The sequence below is a fragment of the Odocoileus virginianus genome, chromosome 2 (genome assembly GCF_023699985.2).
Source record: "Odocoileus virginianus isolate 20LAN1187 ecotype Illinois chromosome 2, Ovbor_1.2, whole genome shotgun sequence".
Classification (NCBI taxonomy): domain Eukaryota; kingdom Metazoa; phylum Chordata; class Mammalia; order Artiodactyla; family Cervidae; genus Odocoileus; species Odocoileus virginianus.
Genome location: NC_069675.1, coordinates 3545001 through 3565897, shown reverse-complemented (window position 1 = coordinate 3565897; position 20897 = coordinate 3545001). Strand labels below are relative to the sequence as shown.

The 20897-nt window shown below is 40.2% G+C and overlaps 1 protein-coding gene and 1 long non-coding RNA gene across 12 annotated transcripts in view; one reads left to right on the top strand and one right to left on the bottom strand.

Annotated features, from left to right (window-relative positions):
* VWA3B (von Willebrand factor A domain containing 3B) overlaps window positions 1-20897 on the bottom strand; it is a 174552-nt gene that overhangs the window by 54753 nt on the left and 98902 nt on the right. For 10 of the 11 annotated variants that reach the window (XR_011490444.1, XR_011490443.1, XR_011490440.1 and 7 more), the window contains 6 exons: window positions 20641-20768; window positions 18494-18636; window positions 12295-12411; window positions 10829-10916; window positions 10590-10746; window positions 1601-1719 (listed from right to left, as the gene is read on the bottom strand). Coding sequence is in view for 1 of the 11 variants with exons in the window: in XM_070474633.1 (XP_070330734.1) it covers window positions 1601-1719; window positions 10590-10746; window positions 10829-10916; window positions 12295-12411; window positions 18494-18636; window positions 20641-20768 (752 nt within the window). In the remaining 10 variants the exon portion in view is untranslated. The remainder of the gene's footprint in view (window positions 1-1600; window positions 1720-10589; window positions 10747-10828; window positions 10917-12294; window positions 12412-18493; window positions 18637-20640; window positions 20769-20897) is intronic. The other variant, XR_011490442.1, reaches the window with a different exon arrangement.
* Window positions 5196-10835, top strand: LOC110144105 (uncharacterized). The gene is made up of 3 exons (XR_011490458.1): window positions 5196-5514; window positions 7833-7928; window positions 10139-10835. It is a non-coding gene; the product is annotated as an uncharacterized lncRNA (long non-coding RNA).

The following is a 20897-nucleotide window of genomic DNA, read 5'->3' as shown; positions in this document are numbered from 1 at the left end:
AAGACTCAGAAAAGCCCTGAGGCAACAGAAGGAGCCCATGCAACACAGCCTCAGTTCTTAGGTGAGGGTAGCAGAAGAAGGTCAAGTGTAAGCAGATTTGGAGACGCCTGAGATGGGCCTAGTGCAGAAAGGCCAGTCTCTGGGCTGGGTTGTGCACTCCAAGTGGCAAGAAGTCAGATCTTCTATTTAGTTGGTCAAAAAAGTCTATTTGGGTATTTCTGTAACATGTAATGGAAAAATCCAAACTTTGGGACCAAACCAATACTTTTTTGAACACACACTAGACACACTAAAAAATGACAGTAGATCAGTAAGGCTGGCCTGAGCCCTGTTCACTTTTGCTTACTTTGATTTTCCTCAACCACATGGTAGTGAATGAAAACCCAATTGCACAGCTTCCAGAACCAAGAATAAGAACTTGCCTGGAGGAGCTGGGTAGCTCAAAGTTTAATTAAGAGTGTGCACAAGGAGTAATTAAATGCTACAGGGCAGGGTGGGGAGGTGATTAGAGAGCTGGGAGAGGATGAGATTCTAGCCACAGAGCCATAATCTCCACTCTGAGATGAGCTCCCAGGTCAGGTCTGAAGGAGCCAGGCCCCAGGAAGGGGCTGGGATTCAAGGACCCTGGGTTTCTTTCCCACCTGGATCTCCTCCAGCCTGGCAGTTGCCTGCCAAATCCTGGGTTATCTGCCCTTGTGAAGAGAGGCCCCCTAACTCAGCATGAACACAGTGACTATTTAAGGGTACAGTTTTCACTGTAGTCAACCTGGTCATCATCTTGCTTTTGATTTAAAAATTGTTTAAGTAAATTATATCATTATTGTGGTGTCTTATTAGTCACTTTACAGAAAGTTAAATGCTAAAATGGTCCAGTTCACTCGGCTAAAAACAAAGCTTTAAGAGTTCATGGAGGGACTTCCCTGTCAGTCCAGTGGTTAAAACTGCACCTCCCGAGGCAGGGGGCTGGGGTTCGATCCCTGATCCGGGAGCTGAGGTCCCATATCCCTTGTGGCCAAAAAGCCAAAACATAAAAAATAGAAACAGTGTTGTAACAAATTCAACAAAGACTTAAAAAAATGGTCCACACCAAAAGAAAATCTTTAAAAATCTGTAAAAAAAGAAAAAAGAGTTTATGGAAACCCGAGATGTCTACAGAGTTTGGAAAGGGAAGACGGTTTCTTGAAAAGCCTGTTGGGCACATTCAGGTAATGCACTTAATGCAGTGCAGGCATAGAGGAAGCCCATCTGTTAGCTGGGGCTGCTGTTAATATTTCTCATGGACTATTGTTAAATGGGCTTCCCTGGTAGCTCAGAGGTTTAAAGCATCTGCCTGCAATGCAGGAGACCTGGGTTCGATCCCTGAGTCAGGAAGATCCCCTGGAGAAGGAAATGGCAACCCACTCCAGTATTCTTGCCTGGATAATCCCATGGAGGGAGAAGTCTGGAAGGCTACAGTCCATGGGGTCGCAAAGAGTCGGACACGACTGAGCAACTTCACTATTGTTAAATAGCTGCCCTAGATGAAAAATTTAAGCTAAAACAAGAGAAAAGCAAAAACAAATTCCACATTCATTAAAGAGTAGCCAGGGGTAATACTCACTTTTCATAGGACTTAATTGCCTGTTCCACTTTTTGCTTGTAGATATTGAGCTTCACTCCTTGGGGGTTAATTAAAGTCATCTTATTTGTGTCATTGCACACATGTGCCAGAGGGAACACCTATACGCCAATGTCAAAGAAAAGTGTCACTTAACATGTACCTTCAAAACTTAATCTAATGGTTGTACAATATGTTTCTCTGGCTAGAAAATCAATACTTTAGAGAAATTAGAAAATGAAATCAAAAACAAAGAAATAAAAATCAGAGATATCATTGCTAACCTTTTCCTTCTAATTTTTAAAACTACATATTTTAAAAATAACCATCACCTCAAAAAACTATTTCAGGAAACCCTAATCAGAGTCAACTATTCTCTTCATAAGACTCTGTCAAATTGATGGGCATGAGCAATAAGAAATAGAATCTCATTGCTGCTATTTTGTGAATGACTAGTTAGGTTCCTCCCTGATGGCTTAGATGGTAAAGAATCCACCTGCAATGCAGGAGACATGGGTTCAATTCCTAGGTCGGGAAGATCCCTTGGAGAAGGGAATGGCATCCCACTCCAGTATTCTTGCCCGGAGAATTCCATGGACAGAGGGGTGTGGCGGGCTGGAGACCATGGGGTCTCAAAAGTCTCAAACACGACTGAGTGACTAACACTTTCACTTTTCAGTTGGATTCAACATCTTTTTCACATACTTATTTTAAATTTTATTTTCTCTTGAGAATATATGATTAGGTAATATCTTTGGGCCATCTTCCTTATCAATTTGTAAGGGATTCTTATACATGTAAAGACGGCTTAGTGATCACTGAAACCATGCTCTCTAAGAACAGTAGCGTGCCAGAATGAGAGGGCATTGTTCTGAATTCTGTCTGCATCTGACACTTGCTTCTTTCTGGGTTTGGGGATGTCTCTGACTCCATGCTATGTTAACAGGACCTGTAATAGTTTACTTTTAGTTGCTGCTTGGTTGCTAAGTTGTGTCCAGCTCCTTTGTGACCCCGTGGAGTGTAGCCCACCAGGCTCCTCTGACCATGGGATTTCCCAGGCAAGAATACTGGAGTAGCTGTCATTTCCTTCTCCAGGGCATCTTCCCGACCCAGGGAGCGAACCTGGGTCTCCTGCATTGGCAGGCAGTTTCTTTGCCACTGAGCCACCTGGGAAGCCCAATATTTCACTTTTACCTATTTGCATATTACTTACCCCTCTCCTTGAGCTTCCTTGTGGCTCAGCTGGTAAAGAATTAGCCTGCAACGTGGGAGAGCAGGGTTCAATCCCTGGGTTGGGAAGATCCCCTGGAGAAGGGAAAGGCTACCCACTCCAGTATTCTGGCCTGGAGAATCCCATGGACTATACAATGCATCCATGGGGTCGACACCATGTGACCCCATGCGTCCATGGGGTCGCAAAGAGTTGGATACAACTGAGTGACTTTCACTTATCCCTCTTTAGGAATGTAAGCTCCCTAAGAGCAGGAACTTTGTTTCATTCACCACTTTATTTCTGTCACCTGAACAGGGCCTGGCACTGTACAAATATCTGTTGATAAAGGAATAAATGTATGTTCCTCAAAAGGTATATTCCATATCTTAATATTTACATGCAAAAGAAAGTCTAACAGGAGAAATACTGAGATACAGTGGTGCTTCAATACTGCATGTGATTCCAACCACAAGGAGCATGTAGGCATTTTAGAAATATGGGCAATCACTTTTAAGAAGTAAATTTTTACTTTCATTCCAGATGATACAGAGTTCATATTTCCCTTTGCCTCCAAATCATACAAAAATTATATTGTTATTATTTAAGAAAAATGCATAAAAAGAAAAGAAGGAAAAGAAGAAGGAAAGAAAGTAAAAGAAAGATGCATCAATATATTTCTATAGAGAAAAAGTTGAACACATCAGCAGGACTGAAGTTGCAGGTTTGTTGACTCTTGTGTCCAAAGATGGCAGGGGTAGAGAAAGCTCAACTCCCAGGAAGCAAGTGGGACTCTGCGTCAGGCTTAGTGCCTGAAGCTGGCATTAGCATGAGGTTCTCTCACCCCTGCAAGAAGGCCCTGCCTGATGAGAGAGAACGCTCGTGTAGCTTCACAACCAAGAACTAAACCAAGCCACCCTCAATCTGCACTAGCCCAGTATCATCATGTAATAAGAGCTCTAAATGCCAATGACCAGGGAGTAAGGGGATGCATTTAGGTAACTGCAAAAAAAGAAGGCAGAGGAAAAAACAGATTTTTTAAAAGTCTTATTAAAAATGAGAAAACAAACTAAAATTCCTAAACACACACTAATGCCCCAAATGGTAGCTGAGCAAATCAACAATCTGAATATCAATTCACTTGAGTAGAAATTAATTTTATGACCACCTAACAATAGTTTCATATTAATTATGATTAAAATTAGTGATTAAGTTGCTCAAAGATAGAACAGTCATAAGAAGGTGTAAGAACAAACAGATGTGCCATGAAAACAAATGGATGAGAAAAAGAACAATATTTTGAATAATAAAATAACATCATGAAAAAAAAAGACACTGAAATTGAAAACTATGTATGTTGATTTTGCAATTAAAACCTCAAGACCAAGACAAACAAAACAGCCAAAGATTTAGGAAACTGAGAAGGAAGCAATAAGTTAGGCTGAATAGTCAATCCTTGCTACTTGTCAGACAAAAGAATCCATCACGTGACCTCTAAGCAAGCTTTGTCCAAGAGGAGCCAGAACAGTGGGTTAAAAGGTGAGTCGAGGTGGTCGAGCAGTTAAGAATCCGCCTGTTAATTTTGGGGACATGGATTTGATCCCTGGTCAGGGAAGGGTCCACATGCTACAGACCAACTAAGTGCACGCGCCCTAGATCCCATGCTCTGAAACAACAGAAGCCCACGCGACGCAACTAGAGAAGGCCTGTGCAAAGCAATGACGACCCAGTGCAGCCAAAAGTCAATCAGTCAATCAAATCAAATAAAAAATAAAGGTGAGTAGACTGCACTTTGAAAATTGAAAGAAATTTACAAAAGTGAAAAAAAAAAAACACAAACAAAACTCACCATCTTTTAAAATACCACATAAACTTTTAGAGGAAAGAAACAGCCTCAAAAAAGTGAAAGATCCTACACTCTTATCCCTCCTGGGGAAAAGTTCCCTCTAGACGTCTATAAATAGCTCTTCAAATTGCCAACTTATGGCTCAACTGCAAATCAATACCACAAAATATTTAGCAACATTATACTACTTCACCAGGATCTGCTGGACCCCTGCCAGAAGGTGTGTAAAGAAAACCCTTTGTTTAACATTCTACCTCCCTCTTTCGTGGGTTTGGATCTCATGCCTTGCATGGCCATCTTGGACTTCAGGGTGGTAGCAGTTCAAATTTGGCTCATGTGCACCCACTCTCATTCCTTTCTGCGTGCAGATTGAGGGAAAGACAAAGTCATACTCCACACCGTCAGTCTGTGGTCTTAGTTTTTACAACATGGTGATCAGCTGAAGGTCCCATGGGACATTCTCTTTATGATGCCAAGTTTGGTGTGACTATGAGGTCATAAAGGGTATTCTTACAGGGACTTGGATGATCAGAATCTTGGCTGCTCAGCTTCTGTAGGGAGGCAGGTGGGGAGGGGAGTGTAGTTAATGAGGAAACTGACATTGCTTGAAAGGGAATGAAACCACTTGGTAACATGTCCTTTGAACATGTTTTACTTTTTACCTCTTATAATGGAAATCAAGCATTACTAACTTATGGCAGGGCCCTTCTGAACAGTATTTGATAATAAAAGGGAGCCTCAAGGTATCGCCTATTTTAATCCTCTTGAGATCAACCTAGAAGCCTTACCAAATTAATGATAATCACAGTCTGTGTGAGATTGTAACTACAAGGGAGGAAGAGCAGAGGGAGAAAGGAGGAGGTAAGACGTCAGGGAAGGAGAAGGGGCAGAGAGAGAGTGTCACTGACTATAATTGCTGAATCCTTGGATAGCCTCAATTTGGGCTGATTCTGCTAGAATTTTTCCCACTGTTAGACCAGAGACACACCTTAACCAATAATTTTATCAATAGTTGAGAATAGTTTTAATAGTCTATTAAAAATAGTTTTATCAATAATGATAATAGTGTTTATCTTTTGCTGTCTGCCAGGTCCTAAGCCCTCTATATATTTTCTCATTCAATCCTTCCAGAGATACAGACAGTGAAATGCAGTTTTGTTACTTGGCTTTCCTCTCCACTGAACTCTGTAGTTTTTTACTCTATTAAAAAATACTAGTTTCTAAAACACAATGCATGTGCAAAGTAACCATTTTCTGAATATGTAAAAGATTAAAATTATATAAATTCAAGTAATGGCTAAAGCTCCAACATTTTTAGAAGTTTATCTATATTGTAAAATACTGTGTCTTAAAGTCCACCAGATTTGAGTTCTTGGTGATTGAGGCATGAAATGAGCATAACTTTGCTATTTTAAAAGACGTGTTTGCCAAGAATGTGAATGATGTAAGCAAAATTTTAAGAGATACATTTAGATTACATAAAAAACTATTCTCAAACAATAAAAGAAAAAAAGTTAAATTTGGAGTACCATTTCCCGTTAGCAGCAGGCAGGGTTTTTTGTTTGTTTTTAATGCTACTGCTCTAAGTGACAGCTAAGATTAGGAAAACAGGCACTCTCAAAATTCCAAGTAAACTGTCCAATAATGCAGGGAATAGCTAAAGTAATTCATGTTACTGAACATTAGTACAACTATTAAAATTCATCCCAAAACAGTCATTACAAGGAAATATGTGCAGAAGATATGCTAAATGAAGAAAGTGGGGCACAGAACTGTCAGTCAGTCAGTTCAGTCGCTCAGTCATGTCCGACTCTTTGGGACCCCATGGACTGCAGCACACCAGGCTTTCCTGTCCATAACCAACTCCCAGAGCTTGCTCAAACTCATGTTCATCGAGCTGGTGATGCCATTCAGCCATCTCATCCTCTGTCTTCCCCTTCTGCTCCTGCCTTCCATCTTTCCCAGCAACAGGGTCTTTTCCAATGAGTTAGTTCTTTACATCAGGGGGCCAAAGTACTGGAGCTTCGGCTTCAACATAAGTCCTTCCAGTGAATATTCAGGATTGATTTCCTTTAGGATTGACTGGTTTGATCACCTTGCTGTCCAAGGGACTCTCAAGAGTCTTCCCCAACATCACAGTTCAAAAGCATCAATTCTTCAGTGTTCAGCTTTCTTTATGGCAACTCTCACATCCATACATGACTATTGGAAAAACCACCTTTTCTTCCAAGGAGCAAACATCTTTTAATTTCATGGCTGCAGTCACCATCTACTGTGATTTTGGAGCCCAAGAAAATAAAGTCAGTCACTGTTTCCATTGTTTCCTCACCTATTTGCCATGAAAGGATGGGACTGGATCTTAGTTTTTTGAATGCTGAGTTTTAAGCCAGCTTTTTCACTCTCCTCTTTCACTTTCAAGAGGCTCTCTTTGCTTTCTGCCATAAGGGTGCTGTTATCAGCATATCTGAGGTTACTGATAATTCTCCCAGCAATCTTGATTCCAACTTGTGCTTCATCCAGTCTGGCATTTCTCATGATGTACTGTGCATATAAGTTAAATAAGCAAGGTGACAATATACAGCCTTGACGTACTCCTTTCCCAATTTGGAACCAGTTCGTTGTTTCATGTCCAGTTTTACCTGTTGGTTCTTGACCTGCATACAAGTTTCTCAGGAGGCAGGTAAGGTGGTCTGGTATTCCCATCTCCTTAGGAATTTTCCACAGTTTTCTGTGATCCACACAGTCAAAGGCTTTGGTGTAGTCAATGAAGCAGAAGTAGATGTTTTTCTGGGATTCCCTTGCTTTTTCTATGATCCAATGGCTGTTGGCTATTTGACCTCCTCTGCCTTTTCTAAATCCAGCTTGAAGGTCTGGAAGTCCTCGGTTCACGTACTGTTGAAGCCTAGCTTGGAGAATTTTGAGCATTACTTTGCTAGCATGTGAGGTGAGTTCTCAGATTCTTTGGCATTGCCTTTCTGAACTGTAGGCACTGTTATTAGTTGTTAGAGTAGTCCAGGAAGAATTCGACCAGACCACATTCTGGCTGTGTTTATAAGCAATCATTTTGAAAATGAGAAAATGGTGCAAACTGGTGTTTATATATTTATCATTCGACACTGACTGAATTCAACAACTTCACTGTTTTTCAACTAAATCATTTGTTCCTATACATATCCCAGAGCTTGCTGCCAGATTGGGCAAGAAGAGGTCTGACTGGATGTGAGTAATGAAAATGCAAAGGCTGGACACATCTGCATGGCTGACTCTGAACACAGGTGCAGTGGCTTCGTAGTTGTACAAATTTCTGAGTGCTAAAGCTTAAACCTCTGCTTGTATTTATTTATTTAAACAAGTTGTGTTTATTTACTTTTGGGCCACACTCCATGGCATGTGGGATCTTAGTACCCTGACCAGGGATCAAACCGGAACCCCCTGAATCAGAAGGGAGAGTCTTTAGCCACTGCATCACTGGGTAAGTCCCAAACCGCTGCTTTTTAAATAGAAACATCTCCAGGTTTCCATAGAGCAAACTGAAGGCAGGGCCACAAAATTAACTGGCAAAGAGGTGTGCCAATAAGATCATTCATAAACCCACAAAAATACATTACTTACAACAGGGTAGGTTACATCTCACAAACTTCAATCTAAACTTAAAATAAAAAGATCATTTTTTAATGTAAATTTTATAAATGAAATTTGAATTTGTAAATTTTATGAATGAAATTTTCTGGTATGGAATGATGTTCAAAATAGATTGTTGAGTAAAAATCAAGGCACAGAGTATCTTCAGTTCAACTTCATTTTGTAAAACAAAACAGAGAACAAAAGACAATGTATATAATGAAAAAGCTTTGATCAGACAGTCATCAAATACTTCATCTGTGAGAAATTATATTCTAATGTTTCTTTCTTTTCTACTTACCTGTATTTTCCAAATTTTCTACACAATGAATACATACAGTTTTTGTATTAACTGTCCTTTTAAATCTTTAATTAATTTTTCTATCAACACAGTTTTCAATGCTATTATATTTGAAAGCAGCAAAATGTTATGCCCTTAGCAGCATCCCTAACATTCCTCATCAGCTAAATGATAAGATAAATAGTCACCTCACTAGATTGCTGTAAGTTTTAGATCAGACACTTTGATGAGATAAAATGCTTCTCTCAGAACCTAGTATGAGGGACTTTCCTGAGGTCCAGTGGCTAAGACTCCACGCTCCCAACACATGGAGCCTGGGCTTGCCAATCGTTGGTCAGGTAACTAGATCCCACATGCCTCAACTTAAGATCCCATGTGACACAACTGACCCGGTGCAGCCAAATAAATTAATAAAAAATAAGTATTTAAAAAAAGAACCTAGCAAGAGGGCTCCTCACAAACCTGATTAAAGACCTTGCCATGGCCTGTCAGGAGTAAGGGACAGAGATGGGGTGCCAGCCCAGGCTACCTGATCACAAAGCTATGTGCTGGACCCAGATTAGAGCAAAGCAGGAAGCTTTGATGAGATGCTGTTAAAGACAGGATGATGTGTGATGTTGGAGTGGCTTTTCCAATGATGCAAAAACAACTGTTTCCACATTCTTTTTTTCCCAAAGCAATTGGCAATAAAGAGCTTTAAATTCCAGATTCATCAAGTAGTTAAAGCAGTTTTACTCTGTATATGACTTGATGATGAATTAATTTTTTTGAAAGAGCTAAGGTTAAAGTTATCTGGTCCACTGAAAACTGAACATGCCAGTTAGCATCTTGTAATGAAGGGTTGCCAGGGCAACCTCTCTGCTCAACACTTCATTTCCAAGGTGATGGATTTGATGTGGGTCCAGGAAACATGAAAACCAAAACAGCATTGTGTTCCAGAAGAAGAAACAGCCCATATATAAGTCATGAATGAAACAAATGGCTGGGGACAAAAGCAAACGATGCTTTACAATTCTACCCAGACAGATGTGGCTGCACACAGGACACTGGAGTGAAAGCAAATTAAAATTATCAGTGAAGTAGGTGAAGATTCACGTTTTCTTTTCAGCTCCGTTCTACTTTTTGTCTACTTTTCCGAAAAACTGTTAGGTCCAAATATAAAAGCTATATATCTCACCCAGAGGGTTTATATTTTTCAGTCATTGTTTTCCCATTCTTTTCTTTAGTTGAGGGTCTCTTCCAGTTAGAGAAAATAATAAACAAAAGATGTAAGTGTGCTCTGAGGGTGAAATTGGAATTTACTGCAGGATCATTTCCTTCATTGCCATGACTCTTGCTCTTACCGATAATGGAATGAGGACAGCATGTGTGCACTATGTGCCCACAGGCTTGTGGTGAGAATTTACAATGCCACAGAAGGCCCTGAGCATAAGTGCCCATGGTGGAATGCACAGGAAAAAATGTATATCCTGTTCCCTTGGCTCTGCTTTCTAAACAGAACCCTTGATACGCTTCCAGTTTTTTTCCTTCTCGAAAATCACTCAACATGTTTCTCTCTCTCAGCCCCAGGTGGTTCTCTCTACCTCCCTCCTTTTGACTTTTTCCTTTGGAGACTTTTATGATGGAGAAGATGCCACTGTACTTAGGAAGAGAAGGTAAGCAAAGGAGGATCATAATTTCCCACAAGTTCTCCCTGACCTTTGATATTGAATGATATTCTCTCATGACTTGTGACTCTGACCTAGGGGCTTTTCAGACATTTCTGCAGCTCCACACTGCCATTAGCAAGGAGCCGTGAACTGCCAACCCAACAAAGGCCAATTTCTTCTCAGCTTAGAAGCAAAAATGCTTAAGAGCTTCTCCCTCTACTTTTCACTGTCTTTACAAATAATTTTTTCCCAATGGCTGAAATACATTTCTATTACAACTGTACAAGACATTAAGTGAACTACTTTCTATGTAAGCAAGAAACGAAAAGTACATCAAGCAGGGACATATAGGAAATCAGTTTTACCTCATCAAAGACTTTGGAAACAACGTGCTTGTCCAGAACAGGGACGTAGGTGGAGCTGTGGGGAATGGCAGCCATGGACAAAGCATCCATGATGGTGAGCTTCTTGGCCGCCAAGCCATGGATCTTGAGCCAGGATGCTGAAGACATTCCTGCAGAACTAAGAACATGAGACCATGATGTTTTAAGACACATCAAACAAAAACATAACAAGCCTGTCCTAGTAAAATTGAAGTACTCACTCTTGGTCATAAACTTGGCTTCCTTCTCGAGTCAATCTTTCTAATGACTTGTCATCTGGAAACTCATTTGTCAGCAGGATGCCCATTTCTGTAGAAAAGAAAATGGAAGCTGTATAATTTCCTCACATGTGGGGTTCATATCAAAGTGCAAAAGGATCGCACTCATCTCTGGGTTCAGTTGTGTCTGAGGACTAATAAATGGACTATATTTCCGACAGCTAATCTCTCAGAGTGGATTCTAGGCAAGATGAATTTGCAATGGACACTAAAGGCTGATACATGGGTAATAGGGTGGGTACCCCATACCCACTGAGATCTCTCTCTATGGAAGGATGAGACGGCCTCATTCTTCACACTCCAGAAAATGTATCTTCTAAATGTCAAATAAGAATGCCATGAGCCAAAAATTGTTCAGTGTTGCCCTCATTAGACTCCCCCCAGACTACATAGGACAGCCTCGTTCAACATTTCAGTTTTTGACAGTTTGGTCCCTGATTCCTCAGCTCTATGTGGAAAACCAAAATCCCTACTAAGTTCTGTTTAGCTGTAAGTTCAAATTTTCAAACTATTATTTGGAATTTTTAATGTCTATTTTTATATAAGCTTGGATTTACAAATGAAAAGCAATATTAGCTAATTGAATTAGTAGAAGAAGGGGTGTTTAGGAGTGAGCTAGTTAAATGCCTAAGAAATCACATCCAAGTCATCATACGATAATCCTTTTAAAGGACTGTGCACATAGCAGATTTAGGAAATATGGAAGGTTAATTAAAATTGAGGAAAAGGCACCCCACAGATCAGCACTGAAGAACACAGGGTTTGATTAAGCTATGACTCAGTAAGAGCGGGTATAAATTTGTCCCTCGTGCGCTTCCTACTATTTAAGGGGTTGTGTGGATGTGTGTGCTTAGCCGGGGGCTTATTATTTATGAACTCTATGAAACACGGGGAAAAGTGCTACAGGAATTAAAATTTTAGGAAATCAAGTCTTTAAATTTACTATTTTAAAAATAATGATATTATCAATAAAAACTGAGTGGAAAAGTTGAATTTTCCTCCTATTTAGCCCCCAACAGGCTGACAACATGGATCAGAGAGGGGCTCGTTGGATGGTGCCACCTGTGAATGAATGGAAGAAAATAAACCGACTGTGAGGTATTAGGTTTTCAAATTCAAAACACGGAGTGGCAGCCAGCACCACCACTAGTGTCAGTGGTTATATGAGCCAAAGGTGTATTAAATAACCAGGGAATGATAAATGCAAGTCTGGCCCTAAGGAAGTCCAGTTCACTAAAGCAAGACAACCTGATTTACAAGGGAGTCCTTTGAAGAGGTAGAAATCTAGACTCACTTAAAAATGATTTGTTTCCCCTCAAAATCTCTCTCCTCAGCTCTTTCAGGAGAAGACACACTGGGGAGGGGTGACCAGCTTGGGCTTCCTGATGTATAGACCCTCAGTAGCTCACCCCTGTCACCTGGCATGTTCCAGCTGCTAGAATTGGAAATCCTGTCCTTCCTCTCACTGCAGGCTGAGCTCTTGACGGTGGACAGCTGGCTTCTGAGCAGGCTGGTTTTGGTTGGTTCTGTGGGTGTCACAGGGAGAAGGGTTAAAGGAATTTGGGATGGAAGGAGGTGCTTCAGGAGATGCAGCTATGTCCTTGGAGCCTTTAAAAAGAAAGCAGGTTTAGTCTCCCAACCGTCAGGGGGACAGTGCTGCCACCAAGTAGATGCTGTGTAATGTCAGATTCTACTGATTTGAGTTCAAGCTCTGCCCCTCCTGGATAGAGATCTGCTTCTGAGTTCCTTCAGCTTGTTGGCAGAAAGTATTTCCCTGTGGTTGGAGGACTTAGGTCCCACTTCCTTGCTGGCTCTTATGTAGGGGTCTCTCTCAGCTTCTTAATCACCCCCATTCCTATTCATGGACCCCTCCATCTTCAAGCCAGCACACTGATTCCCCTCTTGCCCAAAATCTCTCTGACTTCCTCTTATGCCACCAGCTGGAAAAAGCTCCCGCATTCAGGGGCTCATGTGAGTACACGGGGCTTTCCTAGAAACCCTGGCTGAGGGTCACATAACATAATCAGGGGAGTGATGCCCATTACCTTCACAGAGTGCGGGGTTTAGAGTGGGACCTCTTTGTAGGTCATTTTAGAAGCTCTGCCCACCACACCTGCTGTCTACACTTTTATTTGTATTCTTTTCTACCCTCTGTTGTGTCCTTTCAACTAGCAAGTACACACTTAGTAAATAATGACACTGAATCTGTGTGCTTTAGAGGAGGGTTCCCCAATCTTTGGGATCTGATGCATAACGATCTGAGATGGAGCTGATGTAATAGTAATAGAAATAAAGTGCACAAGAAATGAAATGCATTTGAATCATCCCAAAACAATCCCCGCTCCCCCAACCCCAATCCGTGGAAAAATGGGTTTCCATGAAACAAGTCTCTGGTGCCAAAAAGGTTGGGGATTACTGCTTCAGAGGATAATGCATTTGCACCAAGACATTTGATTACTTTCCCCATGGGATCACAGAAACCACACTAATTGTAATTGTTGTCTGTACTTTGTGATCTGGAGGCCTTTATGTAGTACCAAAGCTTTATGTAGTATTTGTAAACGAAATGTATCCTGTTTTCAACAAGAAGGGACTTATCCTTTCCTACAAGAAATTAGAGTGAAAATTAGCTAATAATCTGCATTGTCTCTCACACAGAAAGATACCCCCAGTAGTTTCCATGTATGGAGTCAGGAGTGTGCTATGTGATAGTCACTGTTTTTCTAGGCAACAAATAGGGTGTTTTCTGTCTCCACTGCCTCTGTAACAAGGAATTTGGAAGGATAAATTTTCTCAGGAGCTGTGTCTGTGAGCAAAAGAGACAAATAATCCACATAGGAGAGGTGAACTTCTGTTCTTCACTATACCAGCAGACCATCTTGATCACAACTGCTGGGTAGAAACAACAGATGTATCCAAATGAAAATGAAATTTAGCTCCCAAAGTTCCCAGACATGAAAACTGTACTATTCCCAAACTGCAAGTAACGAGCGAAGACATATTTATCTGGCAGTGGATTCACGCATTTAACTACTCCCGCAGCTCTGTATGGTCTAACACCACATTTCATCATTCTTCTAAATTAGAAAGTGAATCAGAATAAAAATTTGGCACACGGCTGCCTAACAATAGCAACAATCCCAAATCTAAATGAAATGGTGCAAGTGACAAAAGGCCATTAAAACACTTAGGATGAGTAGCAAGTAGCATTTCTAGCAAAGTCAGGTTCATTGGAATAACCAGGCAGGAATGGCAAAAGGGATGTTGCCACACAAGTGGCCAGAATGGGAATCCTCTTTGTCCCTGTGGGCTTAAGACAGAGACACTAGGGCAAATGGACAGATCATGAAAGAGGGACCAAGCTACAATACTTCTTTGGTCTCTAGGGGTTTAAGGCTCTCCCCCTCTGCCCAGAGACATGGGGAGACAAAAGAGACAGTGTGTGTATGGCAGAGGAAGCCATCACAACCTTCCTCACTGAGAGACATACAGCATCCTGGGGAAACTCCTCTGGTCCCTCAGGAAGCACCATAAAGGGATCAGTGGGAGCCACAATAACACCAGGGAAACAAGCACCAAAGTGATACCACAAAGGCTGTGAAAATGAAATCACCATTAGAACCCACAAGTGCAGGCCAAAGTGAGACTTATGTGTCAACTTTAAACAGGACAACTGCTATCTAAAATAAAAGATATAAATAGCAGCCAGGGTCCCTAACAGAACATTCAGGAAACTAGTAAAAAAATAATCTATCATATCAGAAATCAAGAAAATCACACTTTGATGGAGAAAAAACAATCAAAGGATGTTAATGCCATGATGAATCAGAAGCTGGAATTCTCTGACAAGGCTCTCAAAGAAGCTGTCAGAAAAAAGGTTCAGCCATTAATTATAAAATTCTCTTGAAACAAATAGAAAAATCTCAGCAAAGAAATAGAAGTTATAAAAATTTCCAAGTGGAAATTGTAGAACTGAAAAATAACAAATAAAAAACATTTTGGGTGAACTCAATAACGTAGTAAAAATAGCAGAGGGTAGTATCAGAAAACTTTGGAAACAGAACAATGGAATTCAGCCAATTTTAACAATAGAGAGAAAATGCAATAAGAAAAGATAAACAGAGCCTCAGGGGTCTGTAGGATAATAGCAAAATATCCAACATTCATATCATTAGAGTCCCAAGACAGAGAGGAAACAGTGAGGCTGAGAGACTATTGGAAGAAGTAATAGATGAAAGTGCCCCCAATTTGGTGAAAGATACAACATACAAATCAAGAAGCTGTGCAACCCCAAACAGAATAAACCCAAGGAAATCCATGCCAAGATGCATTATAGTTAAACATTTGAAAATTAGAGACAAAGAAAAAATTTAAAAAGCATGCCAGAGAGAAAGGAACCAGCACCTAGAGGGAAGCAGCAGTTTGAACCAGTTTGAGCTAATTTCAGACTTTTTTTTTCCCCACATTTAAAGTGTACGCGGCCTGAGGAAGAGGCACTATGTTTTCAACTACAGACAGGAAAGAACAATCAGCTGCAAATTCTGAACAAGGCAAAAATGTCCTTCAGGAATGAGGAGAAAGTAAAAACATTCCTAGACAAAGAAGAAAATTATTGTGTCCAGCAGACTTGCCCTTGAAGACTGAACACAGGAAGTTCTTCAAACAGAAAGTAAATGAGAAAAGAAGAAATTTTGGAGAATCACAAAGGAAGAAAGAACAAAAGAGAAAAAATATGGTAAATACAATAGATTATCTGTTCTTCATGAGACTTATATTTGGTGATTTAAATAAAAATTACAGCATCATCTGATACTCAAGCCAATGACATTCAAAACTAGGGACAGCAAAGAAACCTAATTGAAGTAAGATCTCCACACTCACAAAAAAAGTGGTAAAATGTTGATACCAGAAGAGTGTTTTAAGTCACATTTATAGGCTGTTATACTCAGAGAAACCATTACAAAAACCATGCAGAGTTACACTTAAAAGCACTGGAAATAAACACTGAGGCCAAGTTGGAGATGCTCTAAACATATGAGGCTGCTTAAACATTTGAAAGCAATTAATGTAATCCACCAAATCAACAGAATAAAGAAGAAAAATCATATGATACATGATCTCTCATTTGAGAGATCAAATGGCTTAGCTGGTAAGGAATCCTCCTGCAATGTGGGAGAGCCGGTTCAATTCCTGGGTTGGGGAGATCCCCTGGAGAAGAGAAAGGCTACCCCCTCCAGTCTTCTGGCCTGGAGAATTCCATGGACTCCACAGTGCATGGGGTTGCAGAGCTGGACACAGCTGAGTGACTTTCACTGTTCTCTGGTGCCTCAATGGTGAAGAACCTGCCTGCCAGTGCAGGAGGTCCCTGGGTGGGGAAGATGCCCTGGAGAAGGAAATGGCAATCCACTCCAGTATTCTTGCCTCAGAAGTCCCATGGACAGAGGAGCCTGGTGGGTCACAGTCCGTAAGATCAAAAAGAGTTGGACACAACTTAGCGACTAAGCAACAAAATATCATTTGATGTAGATACAGCATTTGACAAAATCCAGTACTAATTCATGACAGAAACTCAGAAAACTGGGAATGAGGGGAACTTCCTCAACTTAAGAGTATGTACAAAAAACCTACAGCTAAAGTCACATTTACTGGTGAAAAATTGAATATCTTTCCCCTTTAAGACCAAGACAAAGGCAAGGTGAGCATCATCCTAATTAAACATACTACTGGATATTCTAGCTTTTGCAACAAGGCGAGAAAAAGAGATAAAGCCAAAAAGATTGGGAAAAAAAGATAAAACTGTCCCAATCTGCAGATAACACATTGTGTATGTGAAAATGGTAAGGAATTCACACATACATCAAAATTTTTATTTTTTTTATTTTTTTTATTTTTTTATTTTATTTATTTTTTTTTTTTTTGGAAAAGGTCTTAGTTTATTCTTTCATTTTTAAAAACCCACAAAACCAAAAAAACTCCTAGAACCATTAAGTGAATTCTGTAAGGTTGTCCATTATGGGATCAACGCACAAAACGAATCACATATTGATACACTAACAATAAACATGTGGCAAGCTATATTAAAAAATCAATACCATTTGTAATTGTTCCAAATACAGTTAAGTCCCCTATATATGAACAAGTTCTGTTCTGAGAGCCTAGAAGTGGAGCAGCCATTTTGAGACCATGAGAGTGAATTCTCAAAATTCACCAATAAAAAACAAACGATCCTTATAGAATACGCGCAAAGCCCATGTGTGCAGACATTTAATTGAAGAGGATATAAGGATTACAGATGAGCACATAAAAAGATGTTCCATATTACTAGTCATTAGGGAAATGCAAGTAAAAACCACCATGAGATATTACACGCCTATCAGAACAGTTAAAAAGTGTATGTGCGTATGTGTGTGTGTGTTCAGTCGTGTTTGACTCTTTGTAACCCCATGGACTGTAGCCTGCCCGGCTTCTCTGTCCATGGAATTTTCCATACAAGAACACAGGAGTGGACTGCCATTTCCTCCTCCAGGGGATCTTCCCAACCCAAGGATTGAACCTGCATCTCCTGCATTGGCAGGCAGATTCTTTAGTGACTGAGACACTAGGGAAGCCCTTCAAAATAAAAAGTATTTATGACAATCTATACCAAGTTCTGGCAAGAATGTAGAGAAACTGAATCACTCATTGATTACTGTGATAATATGAAGTGGCACAGTCACTCCAGCAAATAGTCTGGCAGCTTCTTACAAAACTAAACATTCAATACTATATGAATCAGCAATTGCATTCCTGGGCTTTATATTAAAGAAATGAAAAATTATGTTCACACAAACCAGGTACAAAAATGTTTAGAACTGCTTTATTCGTAACAGCCCCAAACTAGAAACAACTCAGATGTCCGTCAACAGATGACTGGTTAAACCAACTCTGGAGCATCCATATCACATGCTCTGTAATGAAGAGGACTGAAGTGTTGATACCTATAAAAATTTGGATGAGTCCGGGGGGAAAATATGTTGAGTGAAACAAGCCAAAACCCACAGGTTATGTGTTGTATGATTCCATTTACATAACGTTTTTGAAATGACAACATTTTAGAAATGGAGAACTTAGTAGTTCCCACTAGTTGGGGAAAGGGTGTTGGAGGGAAATGGGTGTTGTTATAAAACAGCAAGGCCAGGGATCTTTGTGGTCATGGAAATGTTCTGTGTCTTGACTGTAGGGAGGGGGGAATATGAAATCACATGTGATAAAATCAGAGAAGTACACACACACACATGAACACATGTAAAACTGGGGTAATCCGACTAAGATTGTGGATTGCATCAATGTCAATATCCTGGTTGCAAAACTGAACTTTTTTTTTTCAACATGTGACCATTGTGGGTAGCTGGGTGAAGAGCAGGTATACAGGATCTCTCTGTATGATTTCTCACAACTGCATGGGAATATACAATTACTTTAATAATAACTTCAGTTTAACAAACACAAGTTTAGGCTTCTTTTAAAATGTTATGAGGCTTTAGTTTTATTCCTCCTTTATTCCTGTTAATACCTTCTTGTACTGAAGGAAAACCAGTCACGAGATTCAAACATTTTGTTTACAGATACCTGCGTGGAGCACTTTCTTTCCCTGAATCTTTTGACTTGATGGGTCCTCTGGTATTTTCGGCATTCGTGATGATTTGACAACAGCGTGAGGTTTTGCACATTTTTCTGGGGTTGAAACCATGGAACAAATCTCTTTTTGATGCCTGTTTTAGGTTAAAAAGTAGACAAAGATGGTGAAAGAAAAAATTTGAGGAACTTCCTGTGTTCAGTCTTTAAGGGTAAGTCTGCTAGCTACAGTTATTTTTTGTCTAGGAATGTTTTTATTTTTCTCTTTGTTCCTGAAGGGCATTTATTAAATGCTAAATTTGCTAATAGGAAGACAGTGAATTTTGATGAAGAAATTCTGACTAATACATATTTTCATCTTCTTTCCATTTTGCTATCACAAATCTGCCTGCAATGAGGGAGACCTCAGTTCGATCCCCGGGTTGGGAAGATCCCCTGGAGAAGGGAAAGGCTACCCACTCCAGTATTCTGGCCTGGAGAATTCCACGGACTGTATAGTCCATGGGGTCACAAGGAGTTGGACACGACTGACCAACTTTCACTTTAAGTTAATTATGCAGCCCTTAAAAGAGATTCTATTTTGTGGATATTCATTTAGAAAACTGGAGAAGGAAATGGCAAGCCACTCTAGTATTCTTGTCCATAGAATCCCAAGGAGTCTGGTAGGCTACAGTCCATGAGGTCACAAAGAGTCTGACACGACTGAGTAACTTTCACTTTCACTTTTTCTTTCACTTCTAAGTAAAAAGATATACTCCTGATGGGGCATTTCTTGTTTGTCATTTTTAAATTGAAGTATAGTTAATTTACAGTGTTGTGTTAGTTTCAAGTGCACAAAGTGATTCAGTTTTTTATATATATATACATATGTATATGTATATGCATATATATATACACACACATTTTTATACATATATTACATATATTATGTATATATATGTTATACATACATTATGCATATACATATACACACATATATATAAACTTTTCAGATTCTTTTCCATTATTATAGGTTATTACAAAATATTGAGTGTGCTATACAGTAGGTCCTTGTTGTTTACAATAGGGAAGCCCAGAATAAAGTTATTCTGTTTTATATATAATGGTGTATATTTGTTAATTCAAAACTCCTCCCACTGTTAATCCCAAACTGCCCTCATTCCCTACTATCTTCTTTGGTAACCATAAATTTATTTTCCATTCCTGATAGGGTATTTATATGCTGTGATACATGAATGCTATGATGCCTGAATATCTGTACAATGTGAAATCATGTAAGATTTGACACACTTACTGAATGCTGGGGTGGTTTTGATTTTAGACGTATTATTAATAGCATATAGCATGGGGAAAGACCTGAAAAATCATCCATCTCAAATCCTACCCTACCACCACATCATCTTAAAGAGGAAGAAACTGAGACCCACAGCAATCAACAGGTGTGGAGAGAAGTTAGGGATTCACAAAGGCCACACAGAGTCAGGTCCAGACCTTGAGCCTCCTGCTGCTGCCCCCACTAAGATGCTTCAGTCGTGTCCGACTCTGTGCGACCCCACAGACGGCAGCCCACCAGGCTCCCCGTCCCTGGGATTCTCCAGGCAAGAACACTGCAGTGGGTTACCAGTTCCTTCTCCAAGGCGCGCATGCATGCTAAGTGGCTCCAGCCGTGGCCCTGAGTCAAATCCTCACAGCAGTGCACCCCTACTCTGCTCGCCCCCTCTGTGGGCCGTGGTGGGGTGGGGGCCGTCCGCACTGGGTGCAGATGAGGCACCCTTAAGGAGAACATGGGCCTTGAGGACGAGTATGTGAGGCTTCCCTGGCGGTCCAGTGGTTAACACTCTGCACTTCCACGGGACAGGGTGGATCCCCAGCTGGGGAACTCAGATCCCATAGCAATGCCACTTGGTATGACCAAAACAAAATCAAAATTAAAAAAAGGATGAGTTTGTGGCTTCTGTAAGGCAATCATTAATTTGTTAGATTATAAGTCCCCTTTGCTTAAACAAAAATCCTAACATAATCATACTATGTATTTTTGAAAGAACTCTCACAAAGCACTGTAGAAAGAAGTGGTAAAGAGACCCAGCAGAGCACCCAAGAGGACCTCTGTGATGGGGAAGTGGGCGCTTTGCCATGCTCACTTGTCTCCATCCTTTTCTGCATTGTACCACCAGTCCATGACCAATGACTCTGAGTAAAGGTCTTGCACCTTCTCTAGGTCATTGCGTCCTTGCTCCATTTCCTTAATTAAAAGAGTCAGATCTTCATCCTGCCAAAATAAGTAAACACATTGCAAGATTATATGAAAGTTCAGATTCCAAACATTTCTAACAAAAAACCAACTGTATCAGGAAAAGAAGAATCTAAAGAACTTCATGTAGTTCTTATTTCTTTTTTA